The sequence below is a fragment of the Phaethon lepturus genome, unplaced genomic scaffold (assembly GCF_000687285.1).
Source record: "Phaethon lepturus isolate BGI_N335 unplaced genomic scaffold, ASM68728v1 scaffold46426, whole genome shotgun sequence".
Classification (NCBI taxonomy): Eukaryota; Metazoa; Chordata; class Aves; order Phaethontiformes; family Phaethontidae; genus Phaethon; species Phaethon lepturus.
This window is the reverse complement of record NW_010544942.1, coordinates 1-26,364: the sequence shown is the minus strand read 5'-3', so window position 1 is coordinate 26,364 and position 26,364 is coordinate 1. Positions and strand designations below refer to the sequence as shown.

Genomic DNA, 26,364 nt, shown 5'->3' with positions numbered 1-26,364 from the left:
AACTGGCCCTCTACATCCTCATGTGATAGGGGTGCTTTAGCAAAAGCTTTGCTTTTAGGATAGCTTTGACAATACCTTGATGCATGGATTATTGTTAGCGAGATTAATTCAAAAGCCCAAGGATGCATTACACCTTTGCTTTTCAAGGCTGTTTAATACCTATTTTAAAAACCATAGGAGAGATTCACTACTGTTAAGGGTTTTACCCGTCAAATCAGAAGTTCTTTTGACTTAAGAGGAAAAGCATTCCCCTCCCGCCCCTGTCTCCCTGTAATCCCATATCAAAGGATGGTGTCTGAAGTGCTCTTATGCTTCAATGGGGAGCCACGATCTGGAGCAAGCAGTCTGCTTCTCAGACTCTGAATCTATTTCCCTGACAAAGCGATGATTCCAGAGCTAAAATCCAAAGAAGGTACAACTGCTGTTTTACTGCAAAGCTTTACCCTGAGCAGCATGTAATGTATTTACTCCTGCGTGCTCGGGGTCTGCAGGATATTGCAGGGGCAGGGTGCCAGTCCTGTGGCACGGCAAATCCACTTGTGTGAAAATAAACTCCTTGGGTGAGAAAGGCAAATCAAAAAAGGACCTGATCTATCCACAGCTTGCTCATTAGGGATACATTGCTGCTTTTGTTAGGCACAGTAATTATCTGGTATTCTGGCTCTTGCTAGCCCTTTTTCTCCGGTCCTGTCCCCGTCCCCCCCCTCCACCCCGGCTTTCTTCCTAACAAGATATGTATTTTCTGTGCAACATATACTTTGTCTGTAAATAAACTGGAAGTCTGGTTTTCCTGGATAAAGTGGGAATATAGCTTTCTTGCTCAGGGTGATGTTTTGCCAGTGGGTTTCTGCCTAAGCTGGGAGTAATGCTGTCTGTACTCCTTTCTATGAAGTAGCTGCCTGTTTTTGAATTCCACAAGTTAATGTGTGTTAATGATGACATGTGACAGAGGAAGTGCCTCAGGATAGCTCTGAATAATTTGAATAGTCTGGATTTTAGCCTCAATTTGGGAAGGATTTGATTCTCTCATGTTCTGGACAGAAACCTATATCTTTTTAGTGCCCAGTGTCCTTTTGGGGTTGCTAATCAAATAAGACCATTGCCATCCCAAGATCAGAGAGATATTAATGAGGTGCATTTGCTTTGATATGGTTTAATCAACTGTAATTAGATTTGATCCAGAGTTGTTCAGATGCGTTGATCCAGATGTTCAGAAAAAACATTTTTTCAGATGTAAAAATGCGGTGGCTGCTTAGCATCATGTCTTAGTTTGGTATTCGTCCGAAGAAGTCCCCCTGCGCAGCATAGCTGTTCCAGGACACCGTTGCCAGGCACTCCTTAGCTGGCTTAGGTGTGTGGTGTTTACCTATCCAAAGGGCTTAATTTTTGCTCACATCAGTTGCCCCTTTCTTTTTTTTTTTTTTTCCCTTGGTACTCTTGTCATACTGTTCACAAAATGTGACTCCTGCGGCTGTTAGTGGAAGGTTGTTCCAAAATCTCAGTTCTCTGGTTATTGCAAAACACCTTTAGTTTCTAGCCTTGTTTTCCCCCATGATTGGATTTTATTTGACTTTAAGCCAACTTTTTAATTTACCTTGCACAACTTTTTTTTTTTTTCCTTTCCACGGTGCCTTCCCCTAAGGGCCTTTTGAAGCTTTTTGGCATAATAAGGTGAAGGGTATTGGCTGCTCTTGCAGGGAGGATGCAGAGCGGGAAGAGAGTCATCTGGCACTTGGGGAGCTGGAGAGTAGGCAGGTTTGAGAACTGGGGCATTGTTCACTCTATTCACAGAGTGGCACAGATTTTTTAAAGACAAGGCACAGCAGCTTGTTAAAAGCATCCTAGCAAAAACACTAAAAGGAGTCATATCCTGTTAGGCTTAGTTTTTCGGGATTAAGTAAACCAAGTTCTCCGTCACCCTCTTGTTTCTCCAAGAGCACTGGTAATCCATTTTTGTGTTAGTTTTAGGTATTTCTGCAAGCAGTGTGATCAGTTAAGACAGTTGCCAAACAGCACTGCCCCTCGGTTGTGCTGCAGAAATGGCTGTGGGGCTGTGATACAGACCGGATCAGGTAGCTGATTTGGGTCGGCGTGGTTGAACTGAACAGTTGGCGTCATCTTGTACTAAGACACCCAACACGTGTCTTCTGTGAGGCTTGTCATGCCTGATTTGTTCAAGTATCATCGGTGACTTTTTCATAGAAGCATCACATTGTGGCTCAGACTTGTCCAACAACTGTTTGAAACGCCCAGAACACTTTCCTCCCTGTTGCTCTTCAGTGCCTGTTGTTTAACTTAATCATCTGTCTAGTCTTTAATGCCATGAACTTTTTCAATATGCAAGTTCTGTGTGCTGGTAATGTATCTTAGCTTTGCGTTAAAAATTTCAGTTTAATTTTAAGTAACAATTAGCTTACAATTAGTTGTGGTGGATCTAGTTCCGAAGCAGTGGAGTTCTCCCACAATTTTTATCTTAAAAGAAAAAAAAAATTTCAAAGAGGAAAATGCCAGATTAGCTTGCATTCTACCAGTAGGGAGTCAATGTTGCATTTTAACTCTGTTTGCATTGCCTTCTGAAGTTTTCCTTTGCAATGTGTTCTAAAGCCTTACATAACTGAGGTGAAACTAGGTGGGCAGTTGCTTAACCAAATGTTAGTAATTTCTTTTTTGTTTAGAAAGTGTCACCCGTTTTAAGTATGTGAACAATCGTTGCATTTCAGAACTGCAAAATACCTGTGTGGTTTACCTGTTGCACAAAATTGTGAGACAAGTTTAGAAGCTTATTTTGAAGTCCTACAAGAGTTGAATCAGATGCAAGGAATTAAATTATTCTCCCTTTTCTCCATATCTTCCTTTTTGGGGGTGATGGGGCTGTTAAACTAATCTTCTCAAGGAATCCCATCAAGCTGTTCAGTGTCATATTGAGTTTGAGGGGAGGGTATACTGTATAGAATCAAGTAGCTCAGAATGAGTTGATCCACTTTTTCCTGTTCTGGTACCTTGTCTCTGCAAGCTTTAATATTTGTCTGCTTTACTAGTTTGTGGATGTTCATGTATCTTCTGTGTTTCTACTCTTTATTTCTGCCAAACAGCCAGACTTTGAAGTTTCTAGATATTTAATCTGAATTGCATGCTTACAAATTTGAGTAGATTACTGTGTGCCGTGTCTACACGCTTTCACACACACGGTATCGTCAGAATAACTAAACAGAGGTCATCATTGCCTTCACAATCGCCTTTTAGGAATTTGCCAGAGAAGGATGTTTCCATGTATCATAACCGCTATTTTAGTTAAGATGAGGGCATCACCTTGTTAAAAGTGCTGAGTTCAGATTTAAGACCTTTTTTAGGATGTAGTTGATGTGTGCATTAGATCAAAGTTGTTAGTCTAATTCCTGCATCTAGACAATTCATAAACTTCTTTCAAAATGGCAAATGTAGTTACTTCATGTTCACCAGCAATATCTAAGTGTATTGAGACCTGGTGAAGATTATTTTCATTCTTTTTCTTTTAGTCTGAAAAGGGCCAAGTGGTGTTTTACCCTCTTGCTGGGTAAGGTAATTACAGGGACCTCCTCACTTCAGAAGTGTTGCAGGGCAGACTGCATAGTCTATGGATGGACATGTTACTTACAAGTTACTAAGTGACCTCACTCCTGTTTATAGTTTCAGTGCTTGCAGAAATTCTGTATGAGCTATTTGCTTTCCACCATACTTTTCTTAGCATAAAAGATTTCTTTGACCAAGACTAACTGGGTCTTGATTAACTTTGAAATACAACTGAAACTCTTATAGCAGAGAGAGCTTCCATGCCTTGTCATGGTAACCCAATGGTGTTGTTGACAGTATAAATACAATTTCCTTCCAGCCCCATCCTATCCTGAAAGGACATGGGAGGCAATTTGTTGGCTAGTTTGTTGTTAATGCATATACTCTCTTGCCAAGGGCACATATTACTGAGCTACATGGCTCACAAATAACTATTATCTTACTCTTCCTTTTCCCCTTCAACAGGAAAAACATAAATGAAAACAACTTATGAAAGGCAGATGTTGCAAATAGGAGGAAAATGCATCATATTTTATATTGAGGAAGTAGCTTTTGCTCTAACTGAACTTTTTAGTTGTATACAAACAGTTTTGCATGTATGGGTTTTTTCTTTTTTTTTTTCTGCACACAGTAGCTGACATGCTGAAATGGGACACTTGTTGGATTTGAGTATGAAATGGCAGAAGCAAAGTTGACAGATGCCCATTAGCCGGGCAAAGGCTGGGCTCACAAGTGATGGTTGCTATGTGGCATATGGAAAATGGAATGGATTGCATTTAGGTAGTGGAGAATAATCTGAGCAACTTCTTATGGTTATGGATGTGCGGTGTCACTTAAATGGATAAAAACCCCATACTTTCCTCCAATATTGCTGGATCTTTTGTTAATCCTTCAGCTGACCTTGTACTGCCTACTCCAGGATGAAGTGAGCAAGTTTGTTCTGCTTTTTGTCAGCTTTTTGTCAGATTGGTTAATCACAATATTTCTCTTTTTATAGAGCAAATTCGATTAAAGAATATAAGAAATGTATATGGAAGATGCTTGTGGTATCGTTTACGACTGTTAAAACCACAACAAAACATAATTCCTACAGTAAAGTAAGTATGTTTCATTTGCATGACTTTCCATTAAAGCAATTCCTACATTTTTATTTTTATAAAAATACATTTTTTTGGTAATCACAGCAGCTGGAATTAGTTATATAATAATGGCTTTCATGTCATAGAAGAGACATTTGCTGTAATTGAATAATTAATAGTTAATCATTATTATCTAGTAGGGCTTGAAATCAAGATGGATGCTGTTTGTCCTTCATAAAATACCTACTAAATGAAACCAGTGAACCTCAGCACTAAGAAATAAGTAAACAATGCATTTTTGTTCCAAAAAATAATCCTTCCTCACTGCAATTAGTGGCGGTAGTGATGTATTTTGATTTAAATATTTAATATGTAAACACAGACATAGTAATAATTTGTATGTTAAAAGTTGGTGGTTTTATATCCTTCAGTTTTTTATTACTCCCACGCTCAAAATATTTTGCTGTCTGTTATGTGTATGTTTCAGCTTTTTGTGTTTTTAACATTGACTTTTTCTAGAATCAGGTTAAAGTCATCCTTTAAAAATAGGAAATACTATTGTTTACCTGCAGAGGACAGACAGTTAAAGAATGGAAAGACTCTTTGTTGATAGTGGGTTGCCTCTTTAATATAAAAATAAAAAAAGAGAAAAGAAATTAATTAGAAGTCAGAGTGGCTTGTCTTATCTGTGTCAAAGGTGGTTTTATAACTGAAATACTCGTACCTGCTTTAAAATTGCTTTAATTTTTCTTGCTATTTTAGTATCATGTCTTGAAGACTGCTATCAAATGGCTTCTTATGTTATTTGTATTATTTGAGTTATAGTAGAGGTAGTGTATTTGTACATTTAAAAAATTCTTTCTTCCAAACAGGAAAATAGTCCTCCTTGCTGGCTGGGCATTATTTTTGTTTCTTGCATACAAAGTTTCCAAAACGGACCGAGAGTATCAAGAATACAACCCCTATGAGGTTTTACATTTGGATCCTGTGAGTAACAGCATCTTTCACTAATCTCTACGACTATAATGGTATATTCTATGTCTAGATGTGAAATTTAAGACTTCCTTTTTAAACACAAGTGGTGAACTTCAGTGAATATATCTAGTGGTTTTGTTCTTTTTTGACATCTGAAAGTTACTGCTTCTTAAGTCAGTTGTTAGATATTCTTTGCCTATATCTGTGCTAATTTATAATTTATGTGTCTAACCATCAAAATTCTAATGACTTTCTTAATATAGTGATTTATGTAGTAGATTTTTTAATGTATTTTGGATCTTACTGTGGTGTTGTTTTCCTTGCTTGGTTCTGGAAAAAAAAAAGAAGTCATTCTGCCTTTTATGCCCTGTGAAAATAGCCTCAATAGCCATTTTTAGGGATGCTGCTGAATTGACTGTATAAACAAGAACGTGTGCTCATTTGATTGACAGTTATTGTATGGCAATATTCCTCTTGTAAATGAAAGGTTTCACTGAAGGGTGTTGGTGATGCATATTTTGATGTAGTAAAGGTTACCTTGAATCTCAGTTGCATCTGTGAATACGAACAACAAACTCTAAATAATGATACCAGCCAATTGGTTTATTAAACTGGCAAAAAAAAAGACATAGTGTTTATCTAGAAAACAGATGCAGTGCTTTATTTATATTGAAGCTCTGATTCTAAATGGGTATAAAAAGTTGTATATCCCCAGGAGACAAATAGACCTTCTGGACATCTCTTAAACTCTTATTTAGCCTTGTCAAAGTCTTTTCTTCATCTTAACCGCAATACCTCTGGCAAATTCTCCGCTTTTGGTAATTATTTCCTGATACGAAGCTCCTCTTCCGAGTAACAGAAGTGTAATCTTTTCAGTTCTGAAGTCTGAGGTATGTTTTCATCTCCAGTCAAAGGAAGTACACTGTGGGTACAGCTCAACACGAGAATATGGAAGAACTTTCGACGTACCCATTTCGATTAAACCTGATGTGTATTGTTGGCGTGGGAGAGCTTAATAAGTACATGAACGTTAACAAATACATCTCTTGCTGTTGGCGAGGTGGCTTGTCATCATAAAGATAGGCATGACTGGTACTGCCTCTCTGTGCTAAGAAAGCCATTACAGCAGATAGATGACTCCAGCCTGTTTCTCGCTAGACGGGTAGAACAAGACCTGCCCGTCATGTGCGGCGGCAAGTTATTTTAATTCAGCCTCTGCTCATTTCCTCTGTGAATGACTGATTGTTGACTTGCCTTCTCTCACTGACGCACAGGAAAAAGATAAATTGTTACTGTTGAATGGTATCTGTTGGAGCTGTGTGGTTTAAATGTTCATATATCGGGGTTAACTTTGGTTAAACAAATCAGGCTAGGGGTTAGGTCATCAGAGGATTTTCTTTTGTCATCTTTGGCAGATTTCTGCAAGTAACAACCCTGAGGGGAAACAAGTACATGTGTGGTGAATTGTAACTTGATGTTTGTGAATGAAAACTTGTACATGCGCTCAAGATGCATGTGACTTATCCAGGCAAAGAAACCAATATGGGAATGCTCCAAGAACTGATAGAGGGATGGAGCATATTGTCGTAAGGACAAACTGAATTAAAGTCAGAGGTGTCAGAAGGGGGATGAAGAGATGGGTGTGAAGATAGATGAGTTGAAGTAGGGCTCAAAATAGACCAGAAGATTCCAGAGCGTGATTGGTTTTATTTCTGTGCTATCAGATGATGTCTGTTAAATCCCCTTGAAAACCTTCTAGTTCAGACTACATGAAGATCAACAGCTTTCTTCTGTTGCCATACAGGTAGAACCCACAGAGTTGTTGCCAGCCCTGCTGATGTGGAAGTCATACAGGTGTTGAAGTGGAGTTAGATGATGGAAATGCTGTTGCTGTTACCCCCCCCCCACCCCAATAAAAAAACTCCAACAAAAAACCCACAAGACAAAACCCCCAAATTAAAAAAAAAAAAAAAAAAGATTTGGTACACAATAATTCATTTGCTTCTTTGCATTCACACCATGGCTAAGACTGTATATTTTTTTATCTTATGTTAGCATATCGGCTTGTAACAAGAGGCTTTTTTCTCCAGAGGAGAACCACAGCATGGAGAAAGTTCAGATAACCTACATGCACCTTATTTTATATATAATATCAGCACTTTGAATATAGAATAGCTCTTTTTGGATCACATCACTTAAATTCACTAATATATAAGTCTTACTGATTTATTGACAAAGTATCCTTACTGCCATTTTACAGCTGGGATCCAAGGCAGAAAGATGAAGCTCAAAACTGGTTATAATTTTGGATTCTTTAAGTAAGAAAATTGGGGCCTTAATTTTTTTTTAAGTAGTTAATACAGGGAAACTGTGTTCCAAGCAGAGAGCAGCCTGGGACAGTTGGTGTCATGCAGCAAAGCATTTCTGTAACTCAGGGCTAACCTCTGCAGCCTAACATTTGAAAATGAGTAGTAATCCATTAATGAGAGATGAAAAAATTGTCATCAGCTTATCAGGGATTATATGCAACCGCTGTGGCCGAGAGAGAAGAAATGGGGATTTCTTTTTTTATGAGCAGCATTCGTCTGAGCTGTGAAAACCTATCTCTTCCCCAGCAACCTGATTTCCCCTCCTTCCCCCACTTTCCAGCTTCTGCTACTCATCTGGCATTCTTCATTTAGTCTTGAAATAGCTGTTTTTACTTGAAGTCTAATATATTAGACTTCATATGAGTAAATTCATCCTGTGCATTAAATGAAGCAGGCATGCTGTTGAAAAATAGTGTTGGAAACTGGTGGATACATTGTATAAAGAGAGAGGAAGTAACAGCAAATGAAGCCTCAGGGTAATTTCTGGTTTAAATTTATTGAAACAGTACCATAATTTTTAAATAACTTCCTGTGTGTTTGTTATGCAGTTAAGGTCAGCATGCTAGGCCTCTCTACCACAAAATGTTGAAAAGTCCCATGGTAATGGTTCTGTGAAATTTAGCAGATAGTAAGCACAGATAAAGTTTTTCTAGTATACTATAAAGTTTTATGTGTTTTCTTGAGTAGTGAAGTTTACAGTCTGACCTGAAAGTGAATGCACAAGGGGTTATGTTGGTGTTGGTGGCATTTGACAACATGCTGTAGTAGAATAAAAATTGATCTCTTTCTTAGGTATAGGTAATGTATTCCCTTTGTTCCAGAAGTTTGAAATAATTTATGGGTAGGATGATTCTAGTCAAGGCATTCTTAAGTGGCAGGGCAATGCGCTGTTCGTGGTGACTGACAGATTTATTTCTGCCTACAAGCTGCAAGTGAACCATCATACTTGATCTATGAACTCTTTGCTTAAAAAGTGTATCGCAAGTGAGAATTCCTCGTATTCATGAATATGTTTAGGAAAATATAAGATCTGTCAAACAGAGAAGGCGGCCTTACATATTTTTTTCTATGAATGGATAAACATAGTAATCCAGAAAAAATACCCAGCCATCTGACTGTCTTTTTGTTAGAGTATGACTTCTAGCTTGTTTTAAAAATACTATGGTGGTTAAAATATTTTTTGAAAAATAATCGTGCTTCCATGAAATGCATCTGTAGTTTCATGAATATGATTATATCATATCAGAAGATAATTCTTTAGTTCAATGAATGGTTCAGACAAATATTGCACAATGTGCTTTAGAATATAGATATAGAAGAGTGGATTTGATTTCAGGTATTTATTCATAACTCAGAACTTTCCTTTTTAAGGGAGCAAGTATATCGGAAATTAAGAAACAATACCGTGCACTATCGCTAAAATACCATCCAGATAAAGGAGGAGATGAAGTTATGTTCATGAGGATTGCTAAGGCCTATGCAGCGTAAGTTTCTTTTTTTGCCTACAAAATATGAGAACTTGATATTATGGGGAGGGAAGCCTCTAAGGTAATAAATAGCAGGGATGACCTAAGCAGCCAGGGGAAATGTGTTCATATATGTAACAAAAGTCCAAACATGTTTCAAGTCGGTTCATACTTGTTCTGTACAAGTTAGGAAGGATAGAAGGATAACTTAATTGTTTAGCAACTGTCAGAATACTGTAAGGTGTTGGGTCTTTGTATTAAACTGCCATGTCAGCTAGGAAAAATGTTTCCAGTGTGATTACATATTAAATCTCAAAGATGACAAAGAACAAAATGGATGTTGCAGTTTTTAACCAACCAACCAACCAACCCTGTCACAGCAATTCTGAAGTGTTGCTTAGAAAATAAATATACTGTTCATTTCACCTGGTCATAAAGCCAAAGAGTAAGAGACGGTATTTTAACTCGGTTCCCATCTAGCAATAAATGTTTCATTCTGTTTCTCACTCAGTTTTCTCTCTGTGACTGTTTCATATAACCTGTAGTTCTTAAAAGTTGAATCTTCAAATTCTCTTTTCCTCCAGAGTATTTTTTTGTCCTTACCTCTGCTCATAGCTTTTTTTTTGGTTTTATGTTTTTTTTTTTCTTAATCTGAGCGATGATGTCTAATATTAGAGTTCAGTATAAAGGAAATCCTTTTTTAATTGAATTTTTCCATAATCAAGATGTGGGTTGAGGTTTTGTAATGCTGTTCATACATGGAATGTTAATAAACCTTTGTATTCTTTTGTACTCTTAACGATCATCTGTCAGAGTCCAATGCTCTCTGACCAGGTTCTTTTAGATATTCCATGTGTGGACCGTGTAGTGTTTAATATCAAATTTGCTTATCTGAAGACCGTTGATGTTACACTTGATTTCTGATTTGCTGGAGTGATACATTGTGTTTTTAGTATCTTTTGTTAGTTAAGACTTAGCAAAATGCAGGAATTTCAATACACAGATCAATCACAATACTGATGTGATTCCCATTACCAGTCTCTCTAATAAAGTCACTGTCATGATGGTGGGTGTCCCCAGCTGCCAGGAAGGCATGCGTGGGTTGAAACCAGCTCAAGCCCGTTGTTCTCCTCAAAATCCTTTTGTTAGTTGTCTAGTTTTTATACTCGATTGGACTGAGCTAGGTGTGCACTCTCCCCATCCTGGTCTTGCAAATCCGAGGAGACATTCATACTTTTTTTAGTGCACTTGAGGAGAAATGTTTACACCACCAGTTGATCCGCTCAACTGTTGATAGGTGTTTATCTAAAGCAAAGGCCACCCTCCAGTCTGCTTTGTGTTGAGACAAGAGTCAGCCAGCTTCTTTGCAGTAGCTGTGGTAACTCACTGTGGTCAGTCTGACCTTCATATCACATTGCCCTTGCCCATCCCCTCTGAGCCTTCTTCCATTGTAGGGATTTATTGGGTCAGAACCTATCAAGTTGGTGGCTTCAGCTTTTAAGTCAGTTGTCTATGTGGTTGACCTTACTGACTGAGAGTCCTGTTTGGGGTAAGTTGAGAAGCAGAACCAACGCTATGCTCACTTGTGCAGTTTTGGTATCCTACTTTCTGCTTAAACACATCTACATCACTATGAAAGTCCCTTCAATAGGATATTGTAGCCTTGCTTTCTGAACTCCTGAAACATCTTGTTTTTTTGCTTTGCAACCTGGCGCACAAATGCTTGGTGATACAGTTTGATATTTCAAATGCTAGTGTAAGGGCTGTGGTGGAGGCATATCTTGAAGTAAATGACAGTGAAGTTCCTCAGCCATGCTGCCTTGAAAGAATATAAAAGTTACCCATTCAGTGAGTCTGCTTGTTAACGAGTGTGAGATTTAGAAATGATCAGAAGACGTCTGACTCGCTGAGTTTCTCCTGTGAGACAAAATCTTGCATACAGTGAATGCGTGATGTTCTGTTTCCTAAAGCAGTATTCTCCCCTGTTACTACAGGGATTCTGTTTGAGGTGCTATATTATTGCCAAGAAACTGTCATTATGGAACAGGCATAGAAACTGTAAGATTTAGGAGGTGGTGTCTTAATTTATTTCTCTCTTAAATATGAAACTAGGGAGTTCCAGGGGAAAAAAAACAACCAAACACATGCCATCAAAAGCTAAAAGTCTAGAATAAGAGAATTAAAAGCCCATATGGACAACTTCTGCTGTATCAACTCATCTTGCATATTCATCTTCCTTCCAAAAAAAGATAAAGTTTTCAACCTCTGTCTTTCAAAATTTGTTGCACAGTAACCTGGCATTGAAAAGTGTTCTTTGTTGGTGGGTACAGAGTCACTCTCATGAAAGGGAGGTGTGATTGTTCCATCCCCTGTACAAGGGTGCACCTTCTGTGTCTGATTTCTTTTGCTGGCAGAGTGCTAAAAGAATTCCCCTGTGTATCATGAAGGAATACAGCAGTATTGTTTCATGTCAGATTTCATACAAACAATAGCTGAAGCTGTTTAGCTTGCCAAACCATCTCTGAAGGATAGTATAAATGCCACATTTTAAAGTTTCTGTATGTTAATGATTTAAAGAGAAATTTCTTCTGTATTAACTTCATATCTCTTCTTGAAACTAGTTTAACTGATGAAGAATCACGAAAAAATTGGGAAGAATTTGGTAATCCAGATGGACCACAAGGTAACAATTCTGAATGACAGAAATCCTGTACATTGAGCTGTGTAATATCTGATCATTTGAGAAGCACTCTGATCTTAATGTATATAACTTTTTCCTGTGATTTGAAGCAATGCATCTGATCAATTCTTTGCTTGTGAAACTGGCACTGGTGTGGTGGTTGGAGGGCAAGGCAGGACAGAGTTTGCTTTCACATTGCTCAGATTTCTTATTAGGAAAAAAAGAGAAGGGTATTTTTTAATTAGTCAGCGTCAGTAGGTATCTAGAGAGACTTGCCCATATTAAAAGGAGGTATAAGCAAAAAAGAATAATACTCATCAGAAAATTGTCAATTTTAAACTTTTCTTAGTTCTTATGATCAGATACTATAAACGTATATTGAAAAATTAACAACTAGCTATAATGCAATAAATACACTTCGAAGGGATGTACATGAGGATATGTATGTATTTAATAAATCCTGTATGTACACCTGCCTTCCGTTTTCTGGAAGCAGTACTGTTTGCAGTACTGTTGGAGTGTAGCTCTGTCACCTTCATGGTGAGGAGTCCTGATGATTATCACTATGCTGGTAGATTGTTCTTGGGCAGGTAGCTACATGGAAATAATTCTGATGATGGTGCATTAAAGTTTTACAGTAGATGATCCAAACTGAAACAATTTGAGACTGAAAGCTAATAGATTCCCCCCCTCCTATTTGCAGTTGCTTGAGTTGCTTGCATAACATCTTTGTGACGTTTAAGTGGACTAGTTGTGAGAAAGAATATTGTATATTTCTATCTGCTTCTGATACTTATTACAAGCAAAAAGGAAATCTGCCATCTGTTAGGACAGGCCTCCGTAGATCTGTGCTTGTTGATGCCCAAACTGATGCAGTTTGCGGGACTAAGTTATACTACACATCTATGTGGAATGAGTTACGGCCAGCTCCAGTAATAAATGGAATTTGTAACTTAATTGTGAACTTATAGGGTGATGTGAGGGAACTCTGTGCGGGGAAATTCTTCTTCTGAATTATATCCATCCAACATAGGAAATAAATTTTAAAGGGGAAAAAAAGCCTCTGAAGCAATGTTTCAAATAAACAATCTTCCCTCTCCCCTCAAAAAAACAACTGTGCCAACTAAATCATAGTCTGACAAAGGCATTTCTGGACTAAGGTGGTGGTTCAGTTTCTTTAACCACTGTGTTTTATAGCATAGCAAATTTCTTTCAGCTCCTAGCTTCTCTTGGTTTCCTAGCCACGCAAGTAGGAGGACTCGGTCCCTCTTGATGCAAAATACAAATAAAGTCTTGCTTCAGAAATGCTGTCACAATATCAGCAAAGTGGTACCATAAATTTTCGTCTGGTATAAGCACAAATAGCTTTCCTGATGCTAAACTGTTTTTTTGTATCCACAAGCTACTAGCTTAGTGTTGCCAAGGCATAGGATTTCAAATTAGGTAGAATGTCAGTGCCCTTGAATGGACCTGAAGCTGTGACTTCAAAAGAAAACTCATCCAAAAGCTGAGAATTTAAAAGCATTCTTAAAACTTAATGTCCTAAATTCACTGGGTGTTATTCTGTTGAATTCCTAAGCTTGAGGTGTGGTCAGGTTGATCAGATGTTTAATTTGAGTCTCAACAAATAATAGTAGTTACCAGCTTAACTGCATAGAAGTCATGTTAGGCTTGTGCATAACAACTGGTTGTCTGAACTGATGGCTGTCACAATCTGTTGGAGACAGAATAGTATCTAAGTACATAGGGGATCCTAGTCTGTCCTTATTTAAATCAATAATCCTCATTGATACCTGCTAGTACTGAGGAAAGCTCGTTTTTGGTTTGTTTTTTTTTAAGCATTTAGACATTTGTAAAGTCTTTTTTCTTTGTTTCCTAGTACTTTCAGTGTTGGCATAGGTAGCCTTTGCAAAGTTCAATTTACTACAGCTAAAGTGTCCGAAGACAAGCTGTTTTATGCTAGTCTGTATTCAGATCTGCGTGCTGTAGATGTTACTGTTAGAGAATCATGTCTTCTATTTCATGCAGCCTAACTCCTTTTGAGTTGAAAAGTGTTCCTTTCTCGTTCTTACCAATCACACAGAAATTTGAACTGGCAGAGGGTTTTATTTTTACAATTTATAGTCTTAGAACACTTTCCTAAAGTTACAAACTAATAAAACTTTTTCCATAGAATTCATTTGCTCAAACAGTTTTCTTGCAGTTCATTTATTTACTGAATTATATGTATTTAAACTGCTGAAAACTCTGCAAGGCAAAGCTCATAAATCCTTCCATCTGTGAAATCTTTCTCTCGTTTTTTGTATATTAATAAATCTTGCGTATATTTCACTGCAATATGTTAAGCTAAACTCTTTGGTATTTCAGATGTTGCATTTAAGTCTTGCTATTTTATTGCATATAGGAGTGTATTTCAAATTTGTTTTTTGATTTTGCTAAATTTGTTATAATTTTGCTTATTGAAGTGATTAATAAGGATTTTTTGTGGGTTGGTAGTTTTGTTTGGTTGGTTTGTTTGTTAGACTTAATGCAACTTTAAAACAATTCCTTAATGTTTTATACTGAATTCCTTTTCTTTCATCCTACAGCTACAAGCTTTGGTATAGCCTTGCCAGCTTGGATTGTGGATCAGAAAAATTCAATTTTGGTGAGTCAACTTACTTAGCTCAAGATTTTAACATGAACTTTTAAGTGTTCACCTTAAAATATTTGTGCTTAATACTATGCATTTTAGTCAAAACATGTAGTTAATAATATTTTGGTCCAAATGCATGTCTTTGAAGCAAATTTCAGGAGTCACAAGCGTGAGAGTAGCTTAAATCTAACCTTTGAGAGCAAAGTATTAATATACTTGGAAGGATCTCATTGCAGTGATAATGAGGTTGTACTGTGGTCATCCGTGCTACAAAGCGTGTTTGCTGTTGCAAGGAAAAACATATAGAACTGTTTGCTGGATCTCTGTAGTCCATTTGGTTTGCCAGTGATGCTGTAATCATACAGTGTCTAAATGTTTGTTGCATTTGTTGCTGCAAGGTATTTGGCTTACCTGTTTGATATATTTTAATGCAGTAATCATCTCTGTTCGCTGCATACAGTTTAGCTGACAACTCTTTAATAGTTAAAGAAACCCACCTGAGACAATGCAGGGATGATTTAGAAGTTTACTTACATTAAACTGATACTCCTTATTTAAATCCTACCCAACTGATTATATTACTTGTATGTTATTTTTCAGAAATAATGACAGGTATCATGCATAAGCTTACATTAATTTGTAGTAGGCTTGTGGTAATACTACTTTACTGTATTTTAGAATAAAGATTAAACAAGAGTGGTATTAACTGAAGTATCTAATGCAGTGTGTTTCATATTTTTCTCTAGGTTTTGCTTGTATACGGATTAGCATTTATGGTTATTCTTCCAGTTGTTGTGGTAAGTATTTTCTAATTAATATTTTACCCTCTGTAACCAAGTGTAAACAAAGCTATCTTAGACATAAATAGAGTTGCTCATTCTTGCCTTTCACGGAGAGAGTGAGCAAGTGAGTTTTGGTTTTTTTTTTTTAACGTGGGTGTTTTATTATGGAAAAAGTGTAGCTGCTGTAGAGTTTCCAGAAAAATGCAGGACCTGGAAAATACTAGATATCACAAGAGTTAGACTGAGTTGTGTAATTTGTCTTGTACCTTCTGTCATTCATCACATGAAAATTAATACGATGTGATGAACTCAAGAGTATATTCAGTGATGTTACTGTAGAGCCAAGAATGAGATGTCTGTAGCTGGTGCTACTAGAATGATTACTGCATGTGGAACAGGTTGTTGATTTGGTTTCTCCTGGCTGCCTTTGTTTTCATAACTTCAATTTTTATTGATCTTCTGTACACCATGAGATGTCTGCCCTTGAGATTTCTGTGTGTGAGGAATCAGTTGCTAGGTGAGTGGTATTTCAGGACTTGGGTTTGCCCTACGGTACTGCTTGTGAACAAAGTGCCTTATCAAGTGATTGTGCATTTAGGGTATGGCATTAAGAAAGACTCAGAAAATTGACACCCAGAAACTTTCATGCTCTTGAGAAGAAGATTTTGAGTGTCCTGAGGTCTTAGCAACTGCTTGCATCTCTGTGTGCAGAGGCTCAGCCAGGCATTATCCCTTCTCTTTGAGAGTCTTTCTGCATAATTGAAGATGTAGTATAGAAAATTAGATGTGGAGATTTCAACAAGTTGTTGAATAAGAAGTCTAAAATCCAGTGTACAATGTCTACGTATTTTCTCTGTCGTTCTGTTTAGGTTTCATTTGGTGTCTGTTGATGCATTTTTGTATACATGTACTTTTAGTGATTTATACCAGGCTTATCATGGCTCAAATGAAAGTAAACATCCTTTCTGTTGTTACAAAGAAAAAAATAATCTGCCTTTCCTTGCCCCTATACCAGATGTGGACTTCTGCATTCAGACTTGTCACTGTAAATTTCTTTTATAGTCAGTGAAGAGGAATAGTCATTTTTATGGAGCAAGTTATTTTATCATTTCATTCTAAGTAGACATACAAGATGATTCATGCCTTTAATGGGCCTATTTCTCTTTTATGAATCAATAAAGAAGCCAAAGTTAACTACAGTGTAGTCATTATATATCTGAGATAGGCATCTAAAATAAAGGAAGGCTAGTTCCACCCTTTGAATCCATATCAACAAAGGAAAATACTGATATGTAGTTCTTCCTAGACCTCCACTGACCTAAATAAAGTTCTGTAGATGAGGTGAGAGAAATGAAGTGTATCTGCAAAAGCAGTTAGGGCAGCCTCTTTCATGTAGATTTGGCCTGGCTATGTTATATTTTTCTTTCAGTACCTATGCTTAGACAACAATGTGGTAGTTACAGGATTATAGTCTAAACTTTTCTGCATAAAAGCTTTAAAAAAAGCTGTGCATTATTTTGTGTCAGGGTTCATTGTTCATGGAATAATCAAACCTAATATATTTTAAAAAACCCCAAACTTTGTGGGGAGCCAGTCCTAGAGTATTTCCCAATTATTTAAGTAAATTGCAGAGTTCTTGTTGTAGCAGGGGAATTTACACTATTGCCTATTAAATTTGCAGTAGAAAGCATCACTTACTACTTTAATGCTTGTTACTTTTAACTTGTGATAAAGTTTACAATAGATTGAGAAAAAAGCATTTAGTTTTTTCATGTTAGTGAGCTTTGCTTACAAAGAGAAGTTTAATGAACAGACCGCAGTTCATAACCCAGCACACAATTTTTCTTAAGATATATTATAGAGTACAATCCTATACAGTGAGTTTCATAATTTGAAGTCACTGGTGTAATGCTAATTGAGGGTATTATTGGAGTGTTTCTGAAGGTTTGGAAAACTTCTTCTGTCAATCTGAAGGCATATGTCTAAATTCTGAAAATCTGCAGCAAGGGCACTGGGCCACCTCCAGATCACCATCTAAAAAGCATTTCTGATTAGGTGACTTAAATTATTTTTTGCATACTTTCTTATAATGAAATAAATCTCTTATTGGTTCTTGCTTTGCCCTTAGTCTGTCTAAAAGGAATTTGATTTTAATGCTGTGTTGCACAGTAAGGAGTTACCATGTATATAGAAAGTGGTAAATCCAGTGGGTTTAATGTTTAGTGGATTCACTAAAACAAAAATAAAGCAAGCAGTGTATATGTGTGTGTGCCTGTGTTGAGGGGAATTCTATAGGCTAGAGATCATCTAAAAACTTTCAGCATCAGATTCAGATGAATATATTGGTGTGTTTTTAAAATTTGTGTGAGCAAATATTTTTTGTTTCCCTCTCCTTTCTGAAATTCAGTTGACCTTAAGATAGGTAAAATCAGTTGCACTCAGTTACCTGGTTGTGAACAGACTTGAAGTGATCCAGCATAGCTGTTTCGATACTTCGTCATAGCTGATGTCAGTTTGTTCTTGTTAAATGTCTCAGGGTTCCTGGTGGTACCGATCAATACGATATAGTGGAGATCAGATTCTCATTCGGACAACTCAAATATATACGTATTTTGTCTATAAAACACGGAACATGGACATGAAACGTAAGTAAAAGGCATCTCAAAATGTTAATGTGTTCATCTGGAAATATCCATCTGCTGATGTTAAAATGCTTCTGCTTTATAAGCCTTTGTTAGGTTAAAATAATGTTTCTGTTTCTTTTAGAGTGTTTGTAAAGACGTAATTTTGTTGCAGGTGAAGAGTACTCTGAAAGAATACTTAAGTATTCGGGAGAGGGAATTACAGAGATCTATATTTATGTCTGTCTGTCTATACATTAAAAAAAGAAAGAAAAAAGGATATTGCATGTTGAGAAAAACATGCAGACCTGCCTGTAGTCCTGAGTTACTATGTGGCCACTAGGAGTGCAGCCTATATCTGTGTGGTTTCTTCTGTGTTTGTAACAAAAATAGGTGTTGGGAATTTTCTAGGGGCTGTCATAAAACTACTGTACCATCAAGGAATGAAATAGCATTTCTGGTTTTCTATTCTTGTTATGTTATAGCTAAATTTCTGTTTAAAATTTTTGCTCCCTCTCAATTTCATGTTACTTGTTTATAATTTTTGATATACTTGTTTTTCTTGTCTGCTCATTTTTAAAGGAATAAAAAAAACCTTTTTCTGGGGAAATCTGTAGATGCATTATGTTGGTGCAGAATTGGATCTTTCAGTTTGGAGGCTGGCATGGGCCTGAAGAATTAGCATGGTACTAATTAGTTCCAGATTGGATTTTACTAGATTGCGTGCTCAGAGCAATTGAAAAGCAGGATAAAAAAAGCCCCCAAAACCCTCTTGTTTTATGAACCCCCTGTTCATAAATACATTCTCTTACTCCTTTGAATTGCACTATTGTTCAGCTTTAGATTTACTGGAAGATTGCTGGAATCATCAGCTCTTGATAACAGCCTTTTCCTACCAAAGTGCTTCGTGTATAATACCAGAGGTCTAGGAGATAAGAGTATGGAAATATGTTAGCTTTCTAGTCACAGCACACATGGATTTGTATGTGGGATTAATTCAGACCAGTTATGCTCTCCACCTTGTAATACTCTTATGCTTTTTCCCTTTCTCTTAAACAGCTAGGTGAGAAAGGAGGAATGGGAGAGTAGGTGAGACTTGTTTAGAAGTTTAGGAAGATCATTGCAAACCTGCCTGCCTTTTTTCTCCAAACTTTTTGTCAACAGCAGATTATTTCATGTTGAAACTTGCTCAGAACCATAGCTTTGAGGCTTGCCTTGTGTCTCCTACAGATTGGTTAAAAAGTTAACTGTAGGTTTAGGTGGCCTTATTTAAGGACTTAATACTTTCAGGGTATCCTGGAGGCAGAGGCAGGTAATTTTTTTTTCCTCTGAGGTCTGTGTGTAATCTGAATGAAAAATGAGGTGCGGCTGAGGTGGCTTAGACAAACCACAGAGTGATAAGGTAAGGCTTTTGCTTGGTTGTGAATTCCACAGTGGTGAGGTACCAGTGCCAAAACTCAAGGCTTAAGCTTGGGCAAGTGTAATCAAACCAGGCTAGGGAAATGGTGAGACAAATCTGCATGACTTGCCTTGTTTTAGATACTTTATTAGGCTTCAGGATGAAAAAGTTTTTTAAACTTCCTTTCTTGAAGATCCACAGTTGTTGATCTTATAGGAAAGTATTTATAGTTGTCTGAAATGCTTTGATATGCTCTGCTCAGGAAGTAAATAGATAATCGAGAACGGAAATGAAAATTGATGCTCGGGGAACTTAACTAATTGTTAGTAGGTGGAATTCACTGAGCATTGCAACTAGGCAAAAATAACTTTGACTTGCTTGGTAAACTTGCTCAAAATTTAAGAATGAAGCTTGAGTAATTTGCTGAAAAAGTTACTTTAACTGGAGCAAATGATGGGGTGAGCTTTCTTTTATTATCTATGGCTGAGATGTCTGTTACGTTCATGAGCAGAAAGAAGGCTAAAATATCCCGTTGTGTAGGTTTTTCATCTTAATTACAGAACAGAATATTTTGAGGTAGTACGGATTTTTCTAATCACATTAGGAAAAGAGCAGTCCACCATCTTCATGGGATTTGTTTGGAGGGGTATTTATTGAGCTGCTTTTCTAATAATTAAAAGATTTTTTTGGGGTGAATTTTCAATGCTGATTGAAGAGAAAAATGAGTTTAAATTTATCCTTCTTGCCTTCCCCTCCAGTACACACATTGTGATTGTGCTGCAGGCGTGTGAATTGCTGAGAGGAATGGTTCTGTGAGCATGCAGAAGTAGTCAAACAGCTGTCCAGTGACATCTGCCAGTCCTAAAGAAGCCTAACTATGTTTTTGTGAAGACATTTAGAGTTAAATGCTGGACTTGATGCCATGCAAAATGGAGCCTTGAGCTTTGCCTTTTGTCTTGTGTCAGGCGTTGGTTCTTGCCTCCTTTGCCCTGCGGCAGTAGGAACTGATCCACTAAGGAGCGAACAGGGATATTCAATGGTTGTTGGGGGAAGAGTGGGAATAAGTTTTGTGGCTGAGGGTTCTGAAGAAATCATTGAGTGGCATAGGATGTTTCTGACATTTTCTCTGTTTGTGTCCAATTATCTTTGCAGGGCTTATCATGGTTTTAACAGGGGCATCCGAATTTGACCCTCAGTACAATAAAGATGCTACGAGCAGACCAGCAGACAACATTCAGATACCACAGGTTAGTTATGTCAAGAGTTGTTTTATAAATAACTGACCCTTTTAAGGGAAGAGGGAGATGTTGCTTCTAGGTGAACAGCTGACAATTCAAGTTCAACACATTAATTTTGTTGAGATGCAACTGTATCCCTTCAGAAGTAGGAATTAGAAGCTAGACTTGATTTAATTTTTTAAAGAAAAGTTAACATTAATTGGAGATAATGCTTAGCTTAAATGGAATCAGTTTAATATATAGACTGCTGGGTTGGATTTTTGGGGAGGGATAAATACATAGGGAGTATCAGTCCTTATAAATTTTGAGTATTGGTATAAGGGAGTGATCACCGTTTGATAAAGTTCTTTGAAATCATTAACACAGATCTGGTTAAATATGCTGAAATAAAATTGTTATTTGATGTCTGAATTAATAATGTCTTTAAATATTAGAAAGATTCTTCTGAATGTCTGTTCCCCTCTGGTTGCCTCTTATTTTCATTTGCACTTAAGTCTTCCCAGCAGAGGTGCCATAATGCATGCTGTGGCAAATAATTATTGCTATCAGTGTTTTAGTTTCTGATAAATAAGACTTCCTAAAACTTTGTTTTTAAGAAAATACTCCAATGAAAATGTTTCGATTTTGCAAAGTGAGGAGGAGTAGTTTCACAAATTTACATGCATGTAGTTGAATTTTCAAGTCGTAAACATACTTTCATGTCATAAACATAAAGAAAATAGACTGAGATACCTCTTTACTTAATTGTCTCTTTTCCAAATTCTTTATCAGAGGGGGAGCTGGAATTGTGGTTAGGTGAGCTTTTTCAACAGTGGGAGCACATGACTGGAAAACATCACCTTGATCATCGGTTCTTCTCCCATGCTGTTGCAAGTGTTGGCATTGTGCAAGCCCTTTATATTTAATCATCCTTTATTTAAAAGGCACTCGAGCTTCCTGTAACCATATCCTACAGAGAAGCTGTTCCAGAACGTGCTGTTCTAGTGGTTAGGGGTCTTGTTTGTGATCAATTTATAGACATGTTTTTTGTCATCATTATTCTTGGGTCTAACTGATCCTTGCTAGACAGAAGCAATAACCCCTTTGTTCTCTTTGTGTCTTTATGTTGCTAAACTAGACAAGCTGCTGTCTTTTAATCCTATATTTCCCGAAAGGCTCTTCATTTCCCTCATCCTGCTACATGCTGAATGGGGTACTGTTCCCACTTGATAGATTTCTAAATTTTACATTATTTTTTATTTTATCTGCTCAGAATTGTCCAAAGCATTCCATGTTAAGTCTTAGCAGTTGTTGCTAAGCAGTAGTGCCTTAGTTGGTGGCACTACGATTTCTGTATTTCTGCAGGGAATAACTTTCAGCATACTGTTTTCCACAACTGTTTCTATGGTGGTTTAATACCAAATAGCCCAACTAGTGTGAGATTGCTAAGTTTTTTTTGATTTCTCTTGTCTTATATAGATGTTTTCCAGCTAACAAGCTTCCATCTTTGAGCTGCAGTTCTTTTTAGTATGCAAGTGCATGATCTTGCATTTAATACGGTTGGATTTTGTTCCATTTCTAAAGGTCCAGTAATCAGTGTCATCTGTGTTGTGGTTTTTTTCCCCTGAGTGTATGGCAGTACAAGTCTCTGAAGCATCAATACAGAAGAGTACTGCTGCTAATTTTCATTAGTGTATCCAGCTTTTAGGGCCATGATCATTGTTCCCATTTTTATTTCACTGTTTTATCGTACACTCAGTATTGATACTTCTGATAAAGTTTTCTTATCAAAGTTTTACTCTTCTTCGTCTGGTGTTATACCAGGATGTGCTTCTAAGGAACTTCTCGTCAGAAGGTCTTTTTTTCAGCTGTAGGGAAGGACTGGTCAAAGGTCAGTGTAGCCTGGCTGTTGATGTCCTGACTTCACTTTGTAGCTGGAGGTTGTGGAACGTCAGTCTCTCCTCAGGTGACTTGACCTAAAAAGTGGGGCTTCTGGGCCATGTATTGATTCTTATAAACTATGAGCTTCTGTTACTCATCTTTGCAGCCTCTCTCTCCAGGATCTTCAACAAATTCAGGCGAGAGACCTGTTTGAATTGTGCATCTTGGTCTAGTTAGGATCAAGAGAGGTCATCCTGATGAAAGAACACCACACTTTTTTCAAGTTGGTGCTGTTTATAAATAAATTAAAATACTTGATCTTCAGCCTACTATGGAGTTAGGTTTATAACCCTCCTTCCTGTGATGCCTGAGGCTGACTTCTGAGAAAACTGGTTGGGTCTTAGATGGGTGAAAGGTCTCAAGGTGATGCTGTTGCTAGTGCATATTGAGTCTGACATAAATACTTGAGAAATATGGTTGAATCCAGTAAACCTTGGCAATAAAATCAGATTTTTAAGATATTTATCTATCAATACCAATTTATTCAATGGTGTTCAAGGCAAGTTTTTTTTGTCTGCAGATCTTTGCTTCCCTCCTCACTCCCACATTGAAACAAGGTGTTTAAAGACAGTTTTTGATTTTTTGGAGATGGGTTTTGAGTAAAAATAGCTAATGTTCGTCTCTACAGAACTTTCCAGGGAAAAGTTACTTAAAGGCTTGCTTTTGTGAATGTAACTTTCTTCTTGTAAACTGTTCTCCTCCTGTATTTGTTTCTCTTTAGCACCAAAATAGCTATTTGTGTTTAACTATTTTATTTTAGCTAATCAGAGAAATTGGTGGCATAAATTTAAAGAAGAATGAGCCTCCGCTCACCTGCCCTTACAGCCTGAAAGCCAGAGTTCTGCTGTTGACTCATCTTGCCAGGATGAAAGTTCCTGAGGTTCTTGAAGAAGGTAATGGTTTCTCCCTTGATGAGATATTGTTGGAAACAGAGCAACACATTGCATGCTACAGTAGTCATAATTCTTTTCCATTAAAGAGTTGCATGGATCTATCCTCAATAATCTCTATGCAGTGTACTTAGTTTTTCAACTTTAGTGACTCTTTAAAATACTGACTTAGCTTTTACTCATTCTCTTGACAGCCCTGTAATACTGATATCCTACTTTTTAACGTTTTTTTTGGCTGCAAATGTGATAATGACGACTTTGTTTTTTTTTTTCTCTTTGTAATAGAATTAAAAGTTAAACATGTGAAGTAGATCTGCTTTTCAGAGTAAAGAAATCAAAGATAAGCGTTCTCTATTTTTGCATTCTATATATTGCTTTCTCTAACGCTTCCACACACGGTTATTTTTGGAGTTTTTGGGCCCACTATGTGAAGCAAAGATGACAAGATTAGAATCTTAAATATCAGCTACATGTGAGCTTCAGTTTGTGTTTTGCAATTTTTCATACTTGTAAATATACAAACTGAAATGTTTTTAAAGTTAATTCTTAAGTTTCAGCCATGAAGCTCACGGTTTCTTAAGCTGACCAGCAAACTTGAGATGTTCTATATTTTAATGTGGATTAAACCAAACAAACAACAGTCGAGTGAAGGTGCTTTGGTTCAAATTTTCCAGTTTCTTTCAAAAGAAAATTGATCACTTTTAAATAGTCACTAAAAACCTCTCATCTTCCTTGCCGCTTAGTTAACTGTTTCAACTTACAGCTTCAAAGATCTATATTCAAAAGTAGTTAGTGCTTTACAAATAATGTTTTCCCCCAAACTGTTTTTTCACTTAAAATTAAAAATCCTTTTTTTCAACCTAGGTGGTTACCTACAGAATTCATGCTATTTTAATAAGACTGGTAAATTGTCTGTGCCATCCTGTTTCTTTTCTTAGATGCGTCTAATATGTACTTCTTCATTTGGTGTGGAAGCTGTCTGGTATACAAAATTTGTGTTCCCTTTTAGCACTTGTTCTTTACTTCTTTGTTAGGGAATGCTACAGATGGATGTGTCAATGAGAATAAAGTAGTATTTTCAATAATGCAAGAATGAATAGGAATGAAGACCACACCATTAAATGTCCAGTTCATGCAAACTGTCTCCTTTTTTTCCTAATAGAAGTGCAGCATAATTGCAGCCAGTTATGTCTTGCAGATCAGCAGTTCATCCTGAAAAAGAGTCCTGCACTACTTCAAGAAATGATTAATGTGATCTGCCAACTAATAATCATGGCTCGAAGCCGGGAAGGTAAGAAAAGAAACTGTATAATTTAGACTAGTAAATATGATTCTTCATTGCAGTGCTTCAGAAAGTCTTTGGTTTTTGTGGGAAACTTAATCTGTGATATTTAGAAATGCCTAAATGCACTTTTTCTCTTTTTACTGTAATTGGAGAGCTCTCAATTTTGAGGATTGAAATGCTGCTGCTGTCAAGCTCTACTCTGAAATCTTGAGTATGTGTGTTCAGCTTGTAATTCTGCAATTAAAAGTTTTGCCTTAAATGTAATTGAAAATCTTTTCTTAAAGGTCTGGTCCGTTTTCAGTAGCAAAGCACTTAGTATAAGACAAATTAAACTTTGTCTTCATCCATCTTTTAAGTTGCACTTTTACAGTTCTTCCCCTCCTGTCATGAGTGTCACTTTTTTTGATCATTTCTTTTTCATCATTTCTTTGTATGTTGCTCATATTTCTCCATTTCAGGATCCTGTGCTGTTTGGCCTGTTGTGTAAGTTTTTTCTGAACTTGTAGGGTCAGGTGCTTTGCTGTAATTGCCATAGAAATTACAGTTTAATTGAAATGTAATATTTAAGCATTTTGTATTCTTACTGTAAAAAGGCAGTTAGGCTGAACGTGGTTGCTTGCAGTGTAAAGACACAAAGACTTGGATCTTGTTCCTTTATTGCAACAAACATAGGCAAGGCAATTTTTTTAATACCAAACTGGTGAACATTTTGTTTGCTATCAAATAATACTTACTGGTTGATCTTTACTAGACCAAAACCCCTTTAATCCCCTTGATACCCTCCTAACAAGAATGGTTTTGGGGAAGATCTTTCCCAGCACTATTGGAAGTGGTGCCGGAAATCATGGTCCACAACCAAATGAAGTATGAGAGAAGAGGGAACGTGAGCAGATAAGTATGTCACATGCTGGCTTACATGTCCTATTTTAGAAAGAAATATTGATTAAGTATGGTTTTAGTTCTATTTTAAACCCTATTTTTACTGGTCTCTGAGACTTTTTCCAGGGAGAAAACTTGAAACCTGGAAGTAAACAGTAGCCATATTTCTCATTATAGAAGTAATCTCCACCTAACATTAGATTATATTTAATAATGAGTATCATATTAAGAAATTAGCTGTGGATATGTTTTTGTGAATATTGTCCAGACTAGTACTATAACAAAGTTGCAAAGATACACTGTGAAACTTTAATAGTTTAATAGTTTATTTTATAAAAAGCTAAGTAGCTGTTTTGGAGGTTTAGGTTTGTGGGATTTTTTTTTGCGTGTTAAAATTTTGCTAGCTCAGCCAGTCCAAGTCCACATATTATAGCTAATTATGAAAAGCACTTGAATGAAGACATCATTTTACTTGTTCATAAGCCCTTGTGTATGCCAAATTAGGTATGTCTTTTTTTTTAATCTGGATAGTTTTTTTTTAATAAAAATACTTCAAACCTCTGAAGGAGGTTTAATAAGGCCAAGTGTAGGGTCCTG

The 26,364-nt window shown here is 36.8% G+C and overlaps 1 protein-coding gene across 1 annotated transcript; it reads left to right on the top strand.

The window, feature by feature from the left end:
* Nucleotides 1-4,546: 4,546 nt before the first annotated feature.
* On the top strand, nucleotides 4,547-24,909 carry LOC104622138 (translocation protein SEC63 homolog; the record flags this gene model as incomplete). Its single annotated transcript, XM_010288815.1, has 10 exons — nucleotides 4,547-4,646; nucleotides 5,501-5,615; nucleotides 9,344-9,456; nucleotides 12,060-12,121; nucleotides 14,707-14,765; nucleotides 15,500-15,550; nucleotides 18,072-18,180; nucleotides 20,708-20,802; nucleotides 23,474-23,606; nucleotides 24,802-24,909. Coding segments are annotated over 10 exons (945 nt in total), but the record flags the coding sequence as incomplete, so codon positions are not given.
* Between the last annotated feature and the right edge of the window lie 1,455 nt (nucleotides 24,910-26,364).